Source organism: Candoia aspera, chromosome 4 (genome assembly GCF_035149785.1).
Source record: "Candoia aspera isolate rCanAsp1 chromosome 4, rCanAsp1.hap2, whole genome shotgun sequence".
Lineage (NCBI taxonomy): Eukaryota > Metazoa > Chordata > Lepidosauria > Squamata > Boidae > Candoia > Candoia aspera.
The window spans coordinates 99,465,324-99,482,987 of NC_086156.1; the positions used below are offsets into that span (position 1 = coordinate 99,465,324).

At 41.6% G+C, this 17,664-nt stretch overlaps 2 protein-coding genes across 3 annotated transcripts; both read right to left on the reverse strand.

Moving 5' to 3' along the window:
• Nucleotides 1-1,371: 1,371 nt before the first annotated feature.
• Nucleotides 1,372-7,303, reverse strand: LOC134497387 (neuronal pentraxin-1-like). The gene is made up of 5 exons (XM_063303042.1): nucleotides 6,165-7,303; nucleotides 4,566-4,746; nucleotides 2,183-2,466; nucleotides 1,825-2,004; nucleotides 1,372-1,732 (listed from the first exon to the last, which is right to left on the reverse strand). Exons 1-5 carry the CDS (start codon nucleotides 6,879-6,881, stop codon nucleotides 1,523-1,525), a joined length of 1,572 nt encoding a protein of 523 aa, XP_063159112.1. The 5' UTR covers nucleotides 6,882-7,303; the 3' UTR covers nucleotides 1,372-1,522.
• Nucleotides 7,304-8,960: 1,657 nt separating this feature from the next.
• LOC134495634 (toll-like receptor 13) lies at nucleotides 8,961-15,968 on the reverse strand. 2 transcript variants are annotated; one of them, XM_063301199.1, is made up of 3 exons: nucleotides 15,702-15,968; nucleotides 10,338-13,114; nucleotides 8,961-9,337 (listed from the first exon to the last, which is right to left on the reverse strand). In XM_063301199.1, the coding sequence occupies exons 2-3, from the start codon at nucleotides 13,031-13,033 to the stop codon at nucleotides 9,175-9,177; spliced, it is 2,859 nt and encodes a 952-aa protein (XP_063157269.1). In that variant the 5' UTR covers nucleotides 13,034-13,114; nucleotides 15,702-15,968; the 3' UTR covers nucleotides 8,961-9,174. The 2 variants fall into 2 exon arrangements, with proteins under 2 accessions (XP_063157269.1, XP_063157270.1); XM_063301200.1 differs by lacking the exon at nucleotides 15,702-15,968 and having other exon boundaries at nucleotides 8,964-9,337; nucleotides 10,338-11,813; nucleotides 12,937-13,004.
• Between the last annotated feature and the right edge of the window lie 1,696 nt (nucleotides 15,969-17,664).

Consider the following 17,664-nt stretch of genomic DNA (forward strand, 5'->3'; position numbering starts at 1 on the left):
AAGGTCAAAAATGGTGATCATGTGACCACAGGATACTGCAACAGGCATAAATGCGAACCGGTTGCCAAGCACCCAAATCATGATCAGCGACCACAGGGATGCTGCAATGGTCATAAGTGTGAGCACCAGTTGTAAGGGTTTTTTCTGCACTGTCATAAGTCTGAACCGCCACTAAACAAATGGTCTTTAAGTGAGGACTACCTGCATGCAATTGTTTTTGCCATGCTGTAGAAGAATGCTGGCCAAAACAGGGTGTTTACAGTGATGCATAATATCAGTTTATGAACTTTGCAGAGTCTGACACAGTGCTTCTAGGGCTGGGTAACATGGCCTCTAAATTTTGGTTCAGTCCAGATCTAGATCTACATCCAGGTTACAATGGTTGATTCACAGGTGGAATGTTTTTTTCAAATATGGCTTTATTCAGGTTGGACTGTTTAGAAGATGTATACATAAATTAAACACTATTTGAATTGATGGAAGGGTGGGGGGAAGGGAGGGACAGAAAAATTGTGAAATCAGAAAAAGTGAACTTAGGTACTGAGAGATTAATATAGAGGTATGTGTTTCATACAACCTGCAGCTCCTCCCCTAGATATGACTGGGTCTTGGCAGTGATTTCCTGAAAAGACGAAGGTTAAGGTATGAGTCCACTAAGTTGGCAGAAAATGTCTGAACAGAATGTTGAGATTTGTCGGTTTTATTGTCCTCATGACCCATTTTTGTATAGAGCTTACATGCTAGAAGACTGAATGAATGAATCTTTGGGAATGTTCACATTAGTTAGTTAGATTTATATAGCTGTCCATCTCACAAATGTGACTCTACACAGCTTACAATAAAATAAATAAAATATACAATATAAAAAATTAAAACACATAGGAGCTGGTTATCATCCAACCAGTTTACCTGGTAAGGTGTTCATCTATTTCTCTAAAGAGACCTCACTCAGGAAAAAGATTCTAAAAAAATGATAGCAAATTCTTTTCCCATTCCTGACTTGTATATCCAAAAAGGTTACTGTAGAAAGCAACTAGTTGAAATTGGGACTTTGACCTATCATATGTACCTTCCTAGTGGACCAGTGCTACACATCAAGGCCTTGAGAATGAAGTGACCTGTTGGTCATATGGTCATCATGAAGAACTTTTTTTTTTGGTGCTCCTGCTCCTACATTAAGAAAATCCCAATAGGTTATCATATGTGGGAATGTTTCTGGTTTTGGAAATTGCTCAGCTTCACAAAACAACCTATATTCCAAATTGCTCAGCTTCACTGTAGATCTGGATCTTAAGATTTTCCTGCCATAACGTGCTGCATACATATCTTCTCTATTTCTGTTGCTCACACCCCAAATATAAGGGTCCCATTCTTTTCCCAAGGAACCCAGAAATTTTGGTTTCCCAACCTCTTTCCAACTGCTGTATTAAATAAATCTGAAATCCATCCCATGCTTTGCCTTTAACTATTAGGTATCCTTTTCTTCCAGAGAATGTTACATCCATGATTCTTTTATTGATTCTTAGTGGCAGGCATTATATGGTAGTTTGATCACTTCTCTATGAAGTTCCATAGAGTTTTCAGTCCAGCTGATAAGATCACCACCAATGGAGCTACTGCAGGTTGCCATCTTGTAAATTTCACCAGGTGTCACAATATAGCTCCACATGTTGAAATCTGAGATTTCCCCAATGAAAGCTTGAGTAGCATCAAAGCGGCCCCCAAGAGTATCCTGTGGAAGAAGAGTACAATGAATAGTGTATTCAGAGGAACCATGCGTGACTTGCAGATAGTGACAGAACTTAAAGTGAGAGGGCCATTTACCTGCTCCTGGCCTAGTATGAAAACTCCCCCAGGTTTCACTGGATGCCAAGGAGCCAAGTTCTCCCCACTCCCTCTTTGGACACCATCCTTGTAAGTTTCCCAGATGCCATTCCGAGTTGACCATGTCACACAGATGTGGTGCCATTTGGCATCATTAATGGCCAATGGCAATGTGACAGCCTGCAAAGCAAGGACAGAAGGGTTCAGATAAAAGTGGGGATGAGCAAACCTGCGAGTTATAAACTAAAACATGGCAAGGTACTGGGCATAAAACCTTCTTCAAATATATCTGCTACACCAATTAACAAACAACTGGATTAGGTCAGAGTTATCCCCAGTCCCAGATTTGCTCCCATACCTTATCGTTGATGAGCAACTCCATGGGGTTATTTCCCCATTGAATAAGTACCACTTCATTGGCTTGGCCGGGCACTGAGTAGGAGAAAGGTGTGCCTATCCCTGGGGCTGAACTTGACTTGAGCCAGAGACAGATGGAGAAGGCAAAGATTTCACGATGCAGAGTGCGCTTGATCTTGACATGCATGTAGTTGGTGCGAAGAGGGAAACCCACATGAAAACGTTCAGAATGCTTCTCTAGCTTGTTCCCTGGAGGACAGAAGAAAGCAGAAAAGTGGCACTGAGCTGCAACACAGACAAATGGAGGGGAAATGGATTATCCATATGCCGCCAACTGATCTGCTGACTTATCAAGAATTGATTCTCCAGACGTGCTACTCTCTATCCGTTACGTGACCACTGTCAACTAGGCCAAAGTTCATGTAGTTTACCAAGTTTTCTTTCCTTTGTTACCTTGCCTCCACTTTGTGAAAAAAGCCCCTCACTGAATAAATTTGACAAAGTCTTAAGAAGCAGCAAAAAGGTTTTATTAACGTTCTTGCAAGGACGGGTGCCCAGCCAAGATAGGCACACCCCTTCACACAAAGCATGCAGTTTTATTCCCTACCCCGGCCGGTGAAATCCCTCCTCCTGTTCCCCATTGGATAGGTACTTGGGAGTTCACAGCCTATCCGAGACGCCTTAGATTTTGCAGGAAGTCCCGCCTTTGTTTATATCTCCCATTCCTCACTTTTTACCTCCCCCAGTTCCCTATTTATTTTTTTCCTTATAAGGCAGCTAGCCCCCTTGGAGCAAACAGGTCAGGGTCTTGTCTGACCACAAAGTTTGCTAGAACTGGTTTTGAGCGTATTTTCAGCATTGGTTAGGCAGCTTCTTTCCTTTACACCTGCTAATATGGAGGCACGGTCTCCTGTTCCCCTAACCACCTATCCCACATCCTCAATATACTGACAAGCAAGCCTAGTTTTGCGATTTACTAGAAAGCAAGCTTCATTTGGCAATTTACTGAAAAAGCAGGTTCTTTTCTATTGTAGAAATAACTACTGCAAAAACAACAGTGTTATCCCCTTTTCTCACAACGTCATTCTCTCTGATGCCTTTCTTGACTTAGATTTGGTGATGGATCTTACGGCAGAGGTCTCTTCTCTTATTCTTTATAAAACACAAATGGCACTACATTAAAAAAAATGCTAACATCCATCCATCTCACATCACTTAGCTGTCAAAACACTGTCATATGGTTTCTATCACTGTTCATCAAGATCATCTCTGCTCCACATAAATCACATGTGGCTGGTTTTGAGAATAAGCTATATTTTCAGTCAACATTCATTCCCATTTCTTTCATTCTAACCGTTGGTCTGTCTCTCCAACAGGATAATGAGATATTTGAAATATTCCTCAAACTATCATTCTCGTCTACCCATCTTTGTCCCCATCTCTTTTCCTAATGGTTATGTAATTATACACTACTCAGATTCTTCAGGAGTGGAGAAGCATATAAGCACAGCAAATAAATAAGTAATCCACCAAATACTTAAATCTACTTACTGATCCACTGAAATGTTCATCAACATATTTACCTAAACCACTTATTTAATAGTTTGTTTAAAAATCAGAGTTAAATGGAAGCAACCTACATACTTTTTGAAGTTCTGGACTTAACATTTCTCATAGTCCTTTGTCACTGGCTATGTTGATTGGGTCTGAGGAGAATCAAAATCTAAACTGGGTTAGAGTGGGACTACTGAGATTCAAATTTCCACCTGACTAGGAAAATACTTTGAGCCAGCCACTGTCTCTCAGCTTTAGCTATCTCATAGAACCACTTGTGAAGACAATGAGAGCTTTTTGAGAGAAAGTGAGGTAGAAAAGCAGTACGCAAACATTAAATCATTGTAGTTCTCTATTTGTCTCAGATCTAATTATATCCTTATGTCAGCCTTCTCCAACCCAGTGTCCCATCCTACTACTCAGGCAGTCTGAACCTGATGTTTGGGAATTAATGAATTATAGTCTCTCATAACTGGAGGGCATCACTGGGAAAGACTTCTCTATATCCATTTCTCCACCCCTCTACAAACTTGCCAACAAGCACCTAAAACCTCTGGATTCTTAACTGTCCACCTACTTGTCATTAAACCGACCTTTTATCATTAATTCTTTCTACTTAGCTGTTTATTTAGTTTACCTTCCTTCCATCTATCCATCCATTTTTACCCCATGAAGGTAGACCCAAGTCTCCTTTCTCACCCTGACTCTGCCAACACAATAAAAAAATTTTGATACCTTAAAAATTAATTTTATTATTACAGACCCAATTGTTTTTACTTGTGGGAGGGTTACAACACTACCCAACTGGAAGCTCAGGTTTACTCACTCACCTTTCTCCACAGTGTGTCCATGAGAAACAGGCCTCTGTCTCATCTCCATTGCTCTCGGTACACCATGTGTGTGATATTCTGAAGTGTTCAGTTTCTCATGGATCTGACGCTCCAAAATGCTTATCTTTTCCTGAAGAGCATCCCACAGGGACATGGAGAAGGCTGAGCTATTCCAGTTGTGCTGGAGAAGTCAGGGCAAGTGCTCACATTAATTTCATATATTCCACCATTTCTCAGGACCTTCCTTTTAGACCACCCCTAATGTGCTGCCTCTCTCTGCCTTAAAATTCCATCCAAAAGCCATTATTAAACATTTTGTACAATTCCTGAGTTCCTATGTGTTGCCCACGCTGAATTTTAGATTGTACCTGCAAACAGTGATGTGCTTTCTTCTAGTCTGTAATGACATTCCCATTAATGGTGCTAAACGCATCATCTACTCATGTTCTGTGCCTTGTGATTACTCCCATCAACCCATTTGCAATGCAGTCTTATGCATGGCTGTTTATTCTTCTTGATGGGTCTTCCTTCCATAGCAAGTGTGTAGAGGATGGTTTTTGTTGTTGTTGTTGGTTGCCACCGAGTCGTTTGCGACTCATGGTGACCTGATGTATTACTTCTTGCACTAACCCTGTCATACAACAAAGGACCTCCTGTAGCTCCAGGAGGAAGAACAGCTGAAAGGAGGAACTTCAGCTAGTTTTGCAAAAGCCACTCCATGCACAGGAAGATCATTCTGAATAACTTTGCTCCATCTGGAACTTCAGCAGAATCAGAACTGAACCTGAATGTCTTAACTCCTCAGGCTTTGTATCTAGATTCGTGCATGTGCATCTATGTGCATTCATCATGCGCTTCCATTTCTAGGTAAGCAGAGTTATGCCAATTGCAAAGCAAGGAGTAAGAAATAGTAAGCTAAAGAAATTAAAAGCATGGCATAAGGAAAAGAAAGGAAATATAGCAAAATCTGATTTATACAAACACCATTCACTATACCTCCCCATACCTTTCTTCTTCCAAGCCATCCCTGTTTCCACCCCATCTGTATTTTCTCCATCGCTGCCTTTTGTTCTTTGGTTTGTGATTTTCCCATCCAAATGTTGTTAGTGGAAGGCAGCTTAAATAATTACATTTAAAATATCCCCTACATTCCATACATTATCCAAACGAACTCTATGGTAGGTAGGTAAGTAGGTACATTAGAAAGATTAGAAGAAGCAGCAGGAAGTTCTGCTCTGGGAGACGTCTGAGCGGAGGCACATTCAGCTTTTATCAGGGAAGGTAATAGCATTCATTAGAATTGTTTGAGCTGATCTTATACAGCAGAACAAGGAGGAAGAGAGGATTACATGAAGGATCATACATGGAAACTGTTAAACAGAATGAGAGTAAAAAGGTTTACAGTAATTGCTGGCTGATCAGCATTTTGGACAGATTAAGAAATAAGGAGGGGGTATGGGTTGTACATGTGAGGATGAGTACCAGGACTGATGGATAGTGAACAAGTGAGTAGTTAAGGAATAGATAGGTTTGAAAAGACAGAGTAAGTGCATTGAGATGGACAAGGAATAAGTGTTTTCAAAAAGTAGCAGCTAATACCTGTAAATGCTCCAGTCTCTCCTTAAGTGATTTCAACATTCTCTCCATCTGATGTGTTGCAGCAGACGCCTCATTGGGTGGATCTTCCATAGCATTAGCATGAGTGGATGCAGGTCCTTTGTGAAAAGAATCATGAGTGTTGTGCCCAACTTGTGTTTCATGGTTCTCCAATTGTCCAGTCTGATGATACTCGTTCTCTTGGGCATGGAGGCCTTTGCGGAGATCTCGATTGCCAGTCTCACTGTGTCCCCTATGGCCACCTTCATGGTGAGACTGGTGGACATCCTCATAATGTCCCCTTTGACCATTATCATGATGGGTACGATGCCCACCTTCACGATGACCGTGGTTATGGCTATGATTCTCTTCCTGATGATTTCCATGGTGCTCACCATGCTTCCGGGGATGGGTTTCACAGCGGCTCAGCTTGGCCGTCAGTTCCCTCACTGTCTCCCTCTGGTCAAGGATCATTTCCTTTTGATGCACCACTGTCTCTCGCAGATGCAGGATTGTTTCCTTAGCTTCTTCTAGAGTCCCCACCCAACGGCCATTGCCTCCACTGTTAGCTGCCACTCCATGTCGTTGCTGGCCAGTTGACTGGCACCCATTATCCATGTCCAGTGGCATAGGACTGCAGATAAATTTGGGTAAGCCATATTCAGAAGCTATCACTGGTGGGGAAAAGATAAGGCAGAGCAACGCCCAGTGCATTGCCATCACCACAGGTGGGATGTTTGGCAGATGGGAAAAGGGTAGAAGTGGGGATGGAAATGGATTGGGCAGTTCAGGATAGCCACAGAAACAGAGGATAACTTCCAGAAAGGCCAAGTCTTTAGAGCTTAAAGAATCCTATTGTACAATAGATTTCAGTCCAGCATCCATCACCCAGATCCTCTTAGATGACAACAAAATTCCACCAGAAGAAACTCAGCCTCTATTAGGAAGGAAATACAGATGTCTTTGACAGAGGAGAAGACACTCTAGATGGAGCTATTCAAGCCATGTTTGCTTCACCAAACCTTCAATACCCACAATGTCTGGTTCCGTTGTTTCAGAAATTGAAGCTTTTCCTCCTTCCCAGATATCAATTTCTTGCTTCCCAGCAGAACCAAACTGCTAGCCGACCTCCAGGCACTACAGGCAGGTGAGCTTTGTACTTTTCCTGCCTTTCCATCCTGTCTAATTTGCCAAATCCACTGGTGATGTGCAGCAAAGCATCGTTTCCCTTGGAAACTGAGAAATTAATGGGCTTAAAGTGTTACAGCAAAGCTTTTGCCTTCACCGCTGCCTATCGTCTCCTCTCTGTTGCTAAGGCTTCTAGCCTGGCAGTCTATATATAACCCCTCCTGAGAAGCTAAAGCTTCCCTCAGAAGAATTAAGGTAGCAGCCAGAAAGAAATAGGCTAAATCCGAGGTCTGAAATTATTCCTCATTTTCTCATCTAATGACAATTACTTGCCCAGAGTATATTACTCACAGGTGGATTTAGAGTACATGGAGCTCCAAGAATAGCAGGAAAGACAGTTGTGCCAAGGAGGTCACACACACACACACACCTATGTAAAATAAATGCAAAGCTAGATGATCTACAGACGGATCCTGAATTTCCACTGAAGGACCTAATCAGATCATTTTTACTTCACGAAAAACATGAAGAAATCTGAACCAAAAAATCAACATTACATTCTTAATACAAGATTCTCAGTACAGTATCTTTTATCACTATGTATTCCACTGCCCCAAGGCTTGGGAAATTCAGGGCACCTCCACAGGTCAGTCTGTGCTTGCCAAAGGCCAGGGCATCCTGTGGGGGTGGGGCAGTAAAAATAGTCCTGATGACCATTGCAATGGAGGCCTGGAAGCTGTAGGTCTTAGAAGTTCTTCTGCCAAGTTTTGATTCCTCCTATATGAGACAATTCATTCACCAATATTGACAGCTTGTGTTTTCCCCTCTACAATTCATAATTTCAGTAGCATACACAATTGAACCCTAGAGTTACTGTATTTTATGCAAGAGGGACTATTAGCCCATTGAGCTTCATCCATTCTAAACTTAGAGGTAAGTTAAACCATAGGCCAACTGTGTAGTGTCCTGGCTCGTTTGCAATGTTATTTATTTGATTGTAGGTCAAGATAGCCCAATATGGATTGCGATGCTTACCCATGGGCAATGGAAGACCCAGTCCATTTACAACAAAAAGACTCCCAATCTAGATTAGGCCACTGTGCATCTATAATAAGGTAAATGAAAAACACAAATTGGAGTAGGACAGCACATAATGTGTGTTTGTCTAGTTTAATCTTTATTGTTTCTACTGAAAAGAAAGGGCTGAAGAGTGTAATCATATGAAGGTGTATCTAGAAGTCCCATTGCATTCGTTCTGGGACTTACTGTATGCTCTGTCTACAACAGAGCAGTGTAAGATAAATCATAGTAACTTGTTTTCATTGAATGCAATGTGATTCAATTGTCATTAGTTCAACATGGATTTAATCATAATCCAGATTTAACATGTAAGTACCTTCTTGGGGTCAATTTAACATCTAAGATTAGATATAGACAAGAAACAGGAGTCCTGAAGTGCAGAGCTATTTCTCTTTTAAATCCCATACAACCATGCCATTTAAATTTGAATCTTCTAGTAAAATCCAACATTTGTTTAGAATTTCAAATCTTTGACAAGTAATGACTTTATTGTATTATTGTTAATACAGAGTTAGTTTTGAGGGATTTTTTTTCAAAAAAGCTTAATTCTTATTCATGAAAATTATAATCTTTTCTATTTTGTTCCCTTAATGTATTTTTGCCTCCACTTGAGACCATTAATATATATCTCACAAATCACTCCACAACCTGTTTTTTAAAAATCTAGGCATCCAGACTTGGAAAAGGCAGCATCCAAACTCAGTGGTAGTGCTAGCAGTACCTGTCATCCCATCATCTTCAAATTATTCTAGGTCAGAAAATAATGCTAGTAGGTGAATCAGAGCCACATTCCTCTTGGTTTTGGCTACTCAATTAAAGTGAATGATGTGATCAACTGTTCTTCTCTCTCAAAGCTTAAGGCCTCACACAGTTTGGTCCAGAACATATCCTCAGCCTCAGGATCCTCGGGCCAAGTGAGATAGCTCTCTTGCTTAATTAGTTTCCTTAGGCGATGATAAGGGGACAACCTAGGAAACAACAAAAGAATTGAGATGTTTTTCTTTCCCTATCTCAGATACAAGAACAGACACACAGTACTATGTAAGGAAAAGACACCCTGGGTCACACCCAAGCAAACTGTTGCGGAAGCCTCTAAACTTAGTAGGAAAGCAACTGCCCTCTTCTGTTGTTCTTCAGCAACTGGTACTGAGTGGGATGCCATCTTGAATAGATATTGTAGACCAGTGTTTCTCAAACTTGGCAACTTTAAGACATGTGGACTTCAGCTCCATCCTAATACTTGCTGTAGACTTTTCTTCCACCAGAAATAGACACATCTGTCTCTCTAAACTGGTTATTATCATCCCTACATCATGTGGCACAAAAAGTTCTATGAATTAGTCACCACCTAGGTCAGTGTTTCTCAACCTTGGCAACTTTAAGACGTGTGGACTTCAGCTCCCAGAATTCCCCAGCCAGCCATGCTGGCTGGGGAATTCTGGGAGCTGAAGTCCACACGTCTTAAAGTTGCCAAGGTTGAGAAACACGACCTAGGTAAAGATTTTTGTTATTTTGTTATACTTCCCTGCATACTTCCAATCACTGGGTGACCACCCAAGTTCTAGCATAGTTTCTCAAGCAAACACCTTCCAGATGCACTTGGGCTGTAACTCCCAGAATTCTTAGCTACATTTCTGGAGAGTGCCAGGTAGAGAATCTGTCCTAGTATGGAGTGAGAGGAAATCTTTTCTATCTAGTTTCTCTGTTACCTTCCATCTTTAGTCAGAACAATGTGGACTACACCAGATACCCTCCAGATGGCTCTGCAGGACAGCTGGTTGGGGAAAGCTATATCGTGTGGATCTCTTAGCTAAGATATCTCCTGCTCATTCTCCCTTGCTCCAATCTTCTGCATCCTAATTGCATTCCTCATGTCATAATTCTCTTCTTCCCACTAAAATAAAAATAGATGAAACTCCTGCTTTCCTTTTTAGACTTCTTTCTTGAGGATCCACTGTCCCTACTCACCTGTAGTTAGGGATTTCTTCCATAAAGACCACCACCAAAGGGTCATGTCCATGATAGTAGATCTTGGAACAAGCAAGTTGAATTTCTAGGGAACACCATTCACTCTCCAAGTAACTTCTGCTCACCAGACACAAGGTTTTACGGCTTCTGCTTATTCCATTCTGCACATTATCTATATAGTACATTCCAGGGGCAAAATCTCTAGGCCCAAAACAAAACCGGAAGTGGAGTTCATGTTGTTCTTCCAGCTTTTCCAGAATATTATTGACCACCCATTCATAGTCATGACTGCAGCTGGAAATGTAAGCATCATATTGGTAGTCCTGTCCTTTATGGTGCAGTTGCCTGTAGCCCCAGCCTCTGAGCAGATAGCAAGCATGCCGGAGAGTCCAGCCAAACTTGGCATAGACCAATGATGGAAGCAGAAGCAAAAGAGTGGCACCTGTGGTGGCAATAAAAAAGAACATTCCCCAGTTCTCAAAGCACAAGGACATGTCTTCGTAAGCAAAAAGACGATCCGTCACTCCAGGACCGAAACAGTAATAGGAATCCAGCAAGGCCACTTGAACATTTGGCACAGATACTGACCAGTTTTGGAACCATGCATTCTCACAAGAGCATGACAGTGAATTTCCAGAAACATCCAAATACTTCAGGGAGGAAAGTCCACTAAACAATTCTTTACTGAAGTTCCTCAAATTGTTGTTGTTCAGGACCAGCTGTTCCAAAGATGCCAAACCAGAAAAGACTTCTTCAGGCAGGTCCTTGATGGCACTGTCTTCTAACCAGAGATTATGTAGGTTACTTAGTCCTTGAAAGAAATGGGAATAGATTTTCCAAGAGTTGTGTTTCCCTGGCTTGATTTCAGAGATGTCTAAGGATTCTAGAGTAGTCAAATTGATAAATGAAAGGTTGAGAAACAAATCGCTAGGATTGCCTTTCAAAGACAGGAACTTTAGATTCTCCAGCCCTTGGAAGAGTTGGTCTGGAGGGCAGACTGGTAATCTAGGTGTCTGAAAACTAACATCCAGGTTCACAAGGGAGTGGAGACCTATAAAAGGGCTTGGATAACTGTATTTGTTGTAGGCAAACAGATTGTTGTGACTGAGATCTAATGTTTCCAGCTTATTCAGGGGTGCAAAGACTGAACTAGAAAACTTGTATAAGAAATTTTGATCCAAGGCAAGATATTTCAGGGAACTGAGATGCTTAAAGGCAAATCTCTGAACCGTCAAAATTCTATTGGCTGAAAGCAGGAGAGTCTTCACATGCAGGCGTGAAAAGGCATAATCCTTGACTAAGGTAATGCTGTTAAAACTCAGATCCAAAAACTCGATCTTATGAGCATAGTAGAAAGTGTCACGGGTTACAGCTGTGATCTGGCAGCTCTGTAGAATAAGTGTCCGCAATGCTGCCATGCCAAAAAAGGATGTCTTTCGTAGATTGGTCAGGCGGTTCTTTGATAAGTCCAAATAGCTTAAATTCTTCAAATCAGAGAAAACAGCATCATATAATTCAGCGATAGCATTTCTACTCAGGATCAGGGTTTGCAATGGTAACCCCTTCCCCCAAGTATTAGAATGGAGTTGCAGTATCTTGCACCTATCCAGAGAAAGATACTTTAAGTTCTGAAATGTGTCAAATGTCTTATTTCCCAGGTATCTATATTCCGTGAGAGAGAGGGTCAACCAGGTGAGGTTAGTGCAAGAACCCAACTGTCTCAACTGAGTATTATTAAACTTGGAACCTCTGATGTCCAAAGAAGTTAAGGATGGAAGACTTTGGAAGACAGAGCAAGCTGCTGATAAATTCTTGTTTAATGATGGTTTCATACTGGATAAATGCAACATAGTCAGGTTAGGAAGCGATATGTTGATAAGCTCAGAGACCTTTAGAGGGTTCATGTCTAAAGACAGCTCCACCAAAACAGGAGTAACTTGAAAGGATCCAGCTTCCACTTTTGACATGTTATCAAAAGTTAGGTTCAGTTGTCGCAAGTTAGGAAAGGAACAGTTGGACAAGTCCAGTCTGCAAATGCCATTGCCATTCAAACTGAGATTCCTCAGGATGGGCAAACTGACCCGGGAAGGACCAACACAGGGGGTAGAGATCTGATTAAAATTTAGATCCAGGATGGTGAGTTTGGACAAGTTTTTTATAGCTGTTGCCATCTCTTGGAAACTAGAGAGTCTATTGGAGGGAAGATAAAGTTCCTGAAGAGCCAACTGGAACTTGAAAGAACTGGGGTGCACAATGGCAATTTTGTTATGATCCAAGTGCAATACACGGAGATGTGTCAAGTTGGCCAATAAAGGGGGACCCAGAGCAGTCAGTTGGTTCCAGCTCAGATCTAGAACTTCAAGGCCTCCCAGGATTTGAAAAGCATTAGGCTCAATGCTTGATATGCAGTTATGGTCCAGATAAAGTTCCAGTAAATCAGGAAGGTGGGAAAAGGTGGTAGAAGCCAGATTTTCCACAGAGTTGTGGGAGGCATTGAGCCAATAAGTTACATTTGGCAGAGAAGCAATGGCAGAACTCAGGTTAAAGATGGCATGGCCAGCACAAATAGCAAGGCCAGGCCTGTTATGGGAAAGGATACAGTTCCTGAAACCAAAAGCATCAACACCCCAATGTGTCCATGTGAAGAGGAGTAGCAGCTTGCAAAGTTTCAAGGAAATCTGGTTCAAAACAGGCATAATGGTAAAAGAGTTTGGATTATGTACTTGCTCTAGGTCTATTGTGGGGTTCGTCACTGATCATGAAGCACTTCATAGGTCCTGAAATAAGAATATAAAATACTTCAGGTTAGTTAAAGAGCAAGTGGAGAATAGATATGCTGGTGCTTAAGCAGTGACCTGAATTCAACCACTTTATATATAACTTTTATTAGATACAGGAGTTCAACTCCCACTTCCCTCCAGTTCAGAGCTGCTGTATTTCTTATTAACACAGATGACTGTGTTACACCTGTACACCTGTACATTGAGCTAGATCCACATTTAGTCCCACTGAAGTCAATGGGACTTAAAAGTAAGTCAAGGCTAATGTAAGTCTCATCGATTTCAATGGCCACACTAAGTATGACTGAATCTGGGTGCAAGCCATGGAAAGGAAGTGCCATGAAGTGGTGGCCATGTACCACTCTTACAGATGTCACAGTTACCTGGGAAGGAATTTAGATTTTTGCAGCATCTCCAAAATACACCGGTTTCTGGCCAACTATTACTTAATTAGGTTAATAGCTCCCAATAATTGGCTGATGTCTCATGATTAGGGAGTGTAGGGATCAGAGCTTTAACAGAATGCATGCACACCAACTAAAGAAGGTGTTCTGATGGAAACATGCATTGTGGAAAATACCAGATTGCATATTGGAAATGAAAAAGAGATAAAGATGTAGCAGATACTATATTCATTATGCAAGAGATGGCTTCTGCCTAGGTGTCTGATACGGGATAGCAGAATTGATAGCTTCTTAGAGTTCTAACTCTGTGTTGTATATTTCTAAATGACACTGATATTGAAAAAAACAACAACACGCACATCTCCAATGGTCTTTTACCTAAGCCTGGGAAATGTCACCCCAGATACTTCTTACCAGCGTGGCACAAGTTGCTGAGTCTTCTTCAGAAACTTCCCTGCTGAAGAACAGACTTTGACTTGGTTATGGGATGAAAATTAAATGGAATCAGAATAATAATCGCACACACAAACACATATGGCTTAGGAATAGGCTGACCGTATTTCCTTGAGACAAAAATGGGACATTGGGATGGCAGAACAGGATGGGGTTAAACATGGGACATTGGGATGGCAAAACAGGGCAGGGCTGGGCGACGGGCTGGATCGGCAGGCAGGAACTTCTCTGGTTTTCTCGGACTGGGAATCTTCGGATTCCTTCATTTGCAAGAGGCAAGGCTGGGCTGGAGAGTCTAGTGAACAATTGTCCCCGACAAGCCGTTCCTCCTCTGGCTGTGCTTTTACATTCTTTTCTTCCCGCCATTTCAAGGTAGGAGCCAATCGGCTTGCCCTTTTATCACTGCCTATCAGCTGATCCTGTTTTTTCCTTTTTAGGTTTCCTGCCGGGTTGAGCAATGTGGCTTTTTTCACGCCATTTCTCCCCCTCCTTCCACTCAAAGCCAGACTGCATTCTGACAGGTTCACGGGAACTTTCAAAATTTTAAGTAAGGTTTTTAAGAAAACAGGACAAAATGGACATTTATATTAAAACAATGGGACAGTCTGGAAATGTTAAAAAAACAGGACTGTCCCATTCAAAACGGGACGTATGGTTAGCCTACTTAGGAAACAGTGGGGAATATTTTGGTGCACTCTTCCAGGCCATGTAGTTTCTTGGGGAAGCAGATTTATGTCACTGAACCTTGCCTAATTTGAAAGAAAATAACTTTGTGGCTTTATTTCTCCCCCCACACCCTGGGTTTGGAAAGAGACAGAACTAATAAGGAAGTGAAGAAATTCTAACTGAAATGAGCTTAAATTGCAGTTGCATTCTTGCACTTAAGCAAAGTGATGTATTTTTTCTATTATCTTTAATTATACAACCACCTGAACATCACAGCTATCAGGGCAGTATACAAATCAGTGAAAATATATTTTTTAATTTATTTTTTATTTTATTTTATCACATTTATCACCGCCCATCTCCCCCCAAAGGAGATGTTTTAAAGTTATATGTTTTAAAGTTAAAGTAATAATAATAATAATTTTATTTATTTATTTATTTCTCAAATTTTTGCTACTGCCCATCTCCCCCCCTCAAGAGGGACTCTGACTCTAATAATATCCATCTGTCAATTACAAAAGGCCACACTGCTTGGATCCACACATACACTATGCCGATACATTACGACATCCTAGATTCTTGGGAAGAACTCGATGCAAATGAAGGCCAACACCAGCTAAACTGGCAGCTTTGATTTCACATTGTTGTATATAATAATAATAATAATAATAATAACAACAACAACAACAACCACCACCACCACCACCACCAGAAAAAAAACACAACATCAACCAAAGTAAAGGCAGGAACAGCAATGGCAAGAAGTGTAGTATAAAATTGCAAAAAAACCCTGAAGTTCTAAAATGGTTTTCAAAATAGCTGAATGCATAAAAAGGGCTGCAACTGGTGCTGAAAGGACCATACAGTAATGTAGATGGCAGGCAAGTCCCTCTGGAGACAGCAGCGCTGCTATGGTTCCTACACACACAGACACTCCCATTTCTTTCAACTCATGAAAGATGGAAGCACTGTAACAAGATGTGCCAGCCCCAAATAACAATCAATTTTAGCAACGCTTCCCTGCTAAACAAGGCATTGCTTTGGATAATGTAGGACCTCACCTGATGTAGGACCTCACCTGTCACTGGCAGGACAAATGGCCTGATGAGCATGACCAGAAGGGAACTTCAAGGCAGCGTGGTTGAGTGAATTCAGAAGAGTCGCATACCAGTGACAGGCACAAGCCCTGTGGTTGATGTCCGCAGCCAGCCCCGAACAGTCTGTGGGTTGTTGTTTCACCCCATAGATTCCACAGGCCAAAGGCTGATGGGGATTCTCTGCCAGCAACTGTCCCAAGACAAAGAAGCCCTGCCTCTGTTGTGCCTTTTCAGCAGTCTGTACAAACTGCAAGGCAGTGTTAGCAAACGTACTTCCTTTTAGCCTCCCCACTTCCTCCTTGCTAGCAGGCCTGTATAATACCACACCTCAGATCTAAAGCAGGCTCTGCAGAATGATTGGCAAGCTGGACCAATCTATCCTTAGCCCGGGGTCTTCCTGGATCTTTTTCATAGCGGTGAGACACTCTCTGACCGTCTTCTTCTGTATCCACCCTCTCATTCAGAGTCCAGTTCTTTCCACTGTAGAAATGGTATTGTTTCTGTGCCCCTTGGAAAGTGAAACCACACGCACACACACAAAAATCTCTGTTGGCTGGAGGAGAAGGAAATGGCACAGGCTTTTTTCTGATTGTCAGGAATAAGCCTGGGCTGTTTATTTTTCTCTCCCCCTCCTCTTCCTCTCAGATTCTCCCTGTGTCATGTTCACCGTTCCAATGTTGCCGGTACATCGTAACGTTTAGCATGTCATTTGGCTGATACGTGTTTCGTCTGAGAGGGGAGGAGGATTCCATCTCGTGGGATTGTTATATGTTAGCAGCTGGATTGGAATGTGTTTGGGTTATCTCGTGTGTTCAAGGTTCCTTTCCCAGGACATCAGCAGAAACGGTTACCAGCACCTGGGGGGGGGGGGGAGTTTGCAACGGCAGGGCGAGGGGAGTGATTACGTTTGAGCCGAGGGTTTTTAGTTTGTATTTGGCGCGCTTTTGCTCATTCTCAGCTTTCTCTGTATTTGCATACTATTCTTTAATAAATCAGATATCATTAAGTTCCTGCTTGTGAGTCTGAGTCTATTAGAGTAGGCAATCATTATACCCTGTTACTGGTTAATTGGTGACTTGCAGTAAAGCTGTGCCTCCTCTTTTTTTTTTAATCCATTCAATTGTGTCCAATTCTCAGAGGCTGCCTGGACAAGTCCCTGCAGTTTTCTTGGCAAGGTTTCAGAAGTGGTTTGCCATTGCCCCCTTCCTAGGCCTGAGAGAGAGTGACTGGCCAAGGTCACCCAGCTGACTTTGTACCCAAGGCAGAACTAGAACTCAGAGCCTCCCGGTTTCTAGTCTGGTGCCTTAACCACTACACCAAACTGCGTCACCTCTTATTAGAATGGCCAAATAAAAAAACTGATATTGCAAATGCACCCACATGTATGTTAGCCCTGTGGGGAGAAAGATGCTTGTGGTGTTAAAGACACAAGAAATATTCATGGGGGGAAAGGCAGGCTGTTAAGCATGGGATTTCTTTTTTATATTTATAATTTTTTTATTAAAAGGTTTTCAACAGAATAAAAACAGTACAAATCTGAAGTTGAACGTAAAACAAATAAAGAAAAATAGTAAGTGGAGAAGAAAGAAAAACGAAAGAGAGAGAAATGAAAAAGTTGTAAAGAAGTGGCTTCCAATCTTCTTAACAGCAGCTATGAATGCATTTGTATTTTATCCTCTCTCTCTAAAGTTACATCATAACTTCTTTCCTTCCATAATCTACCCTTTCTAATCATCAAATCCATAAATCACAAGTTCATTTTTTTCTTTTTAAAAAAAAAAGTCCATAGGGGATTTCCAGTCACTAATAAATGTAGCAGTTGATCTTTCTCTAAGCAAACAAGTTAATTTAGCCATCTCTGCTAGTTCCATCATCTTCACCAACCATTCCTCCATTGTAGGTATTTCAGAATCTTTCTATTTTTGTG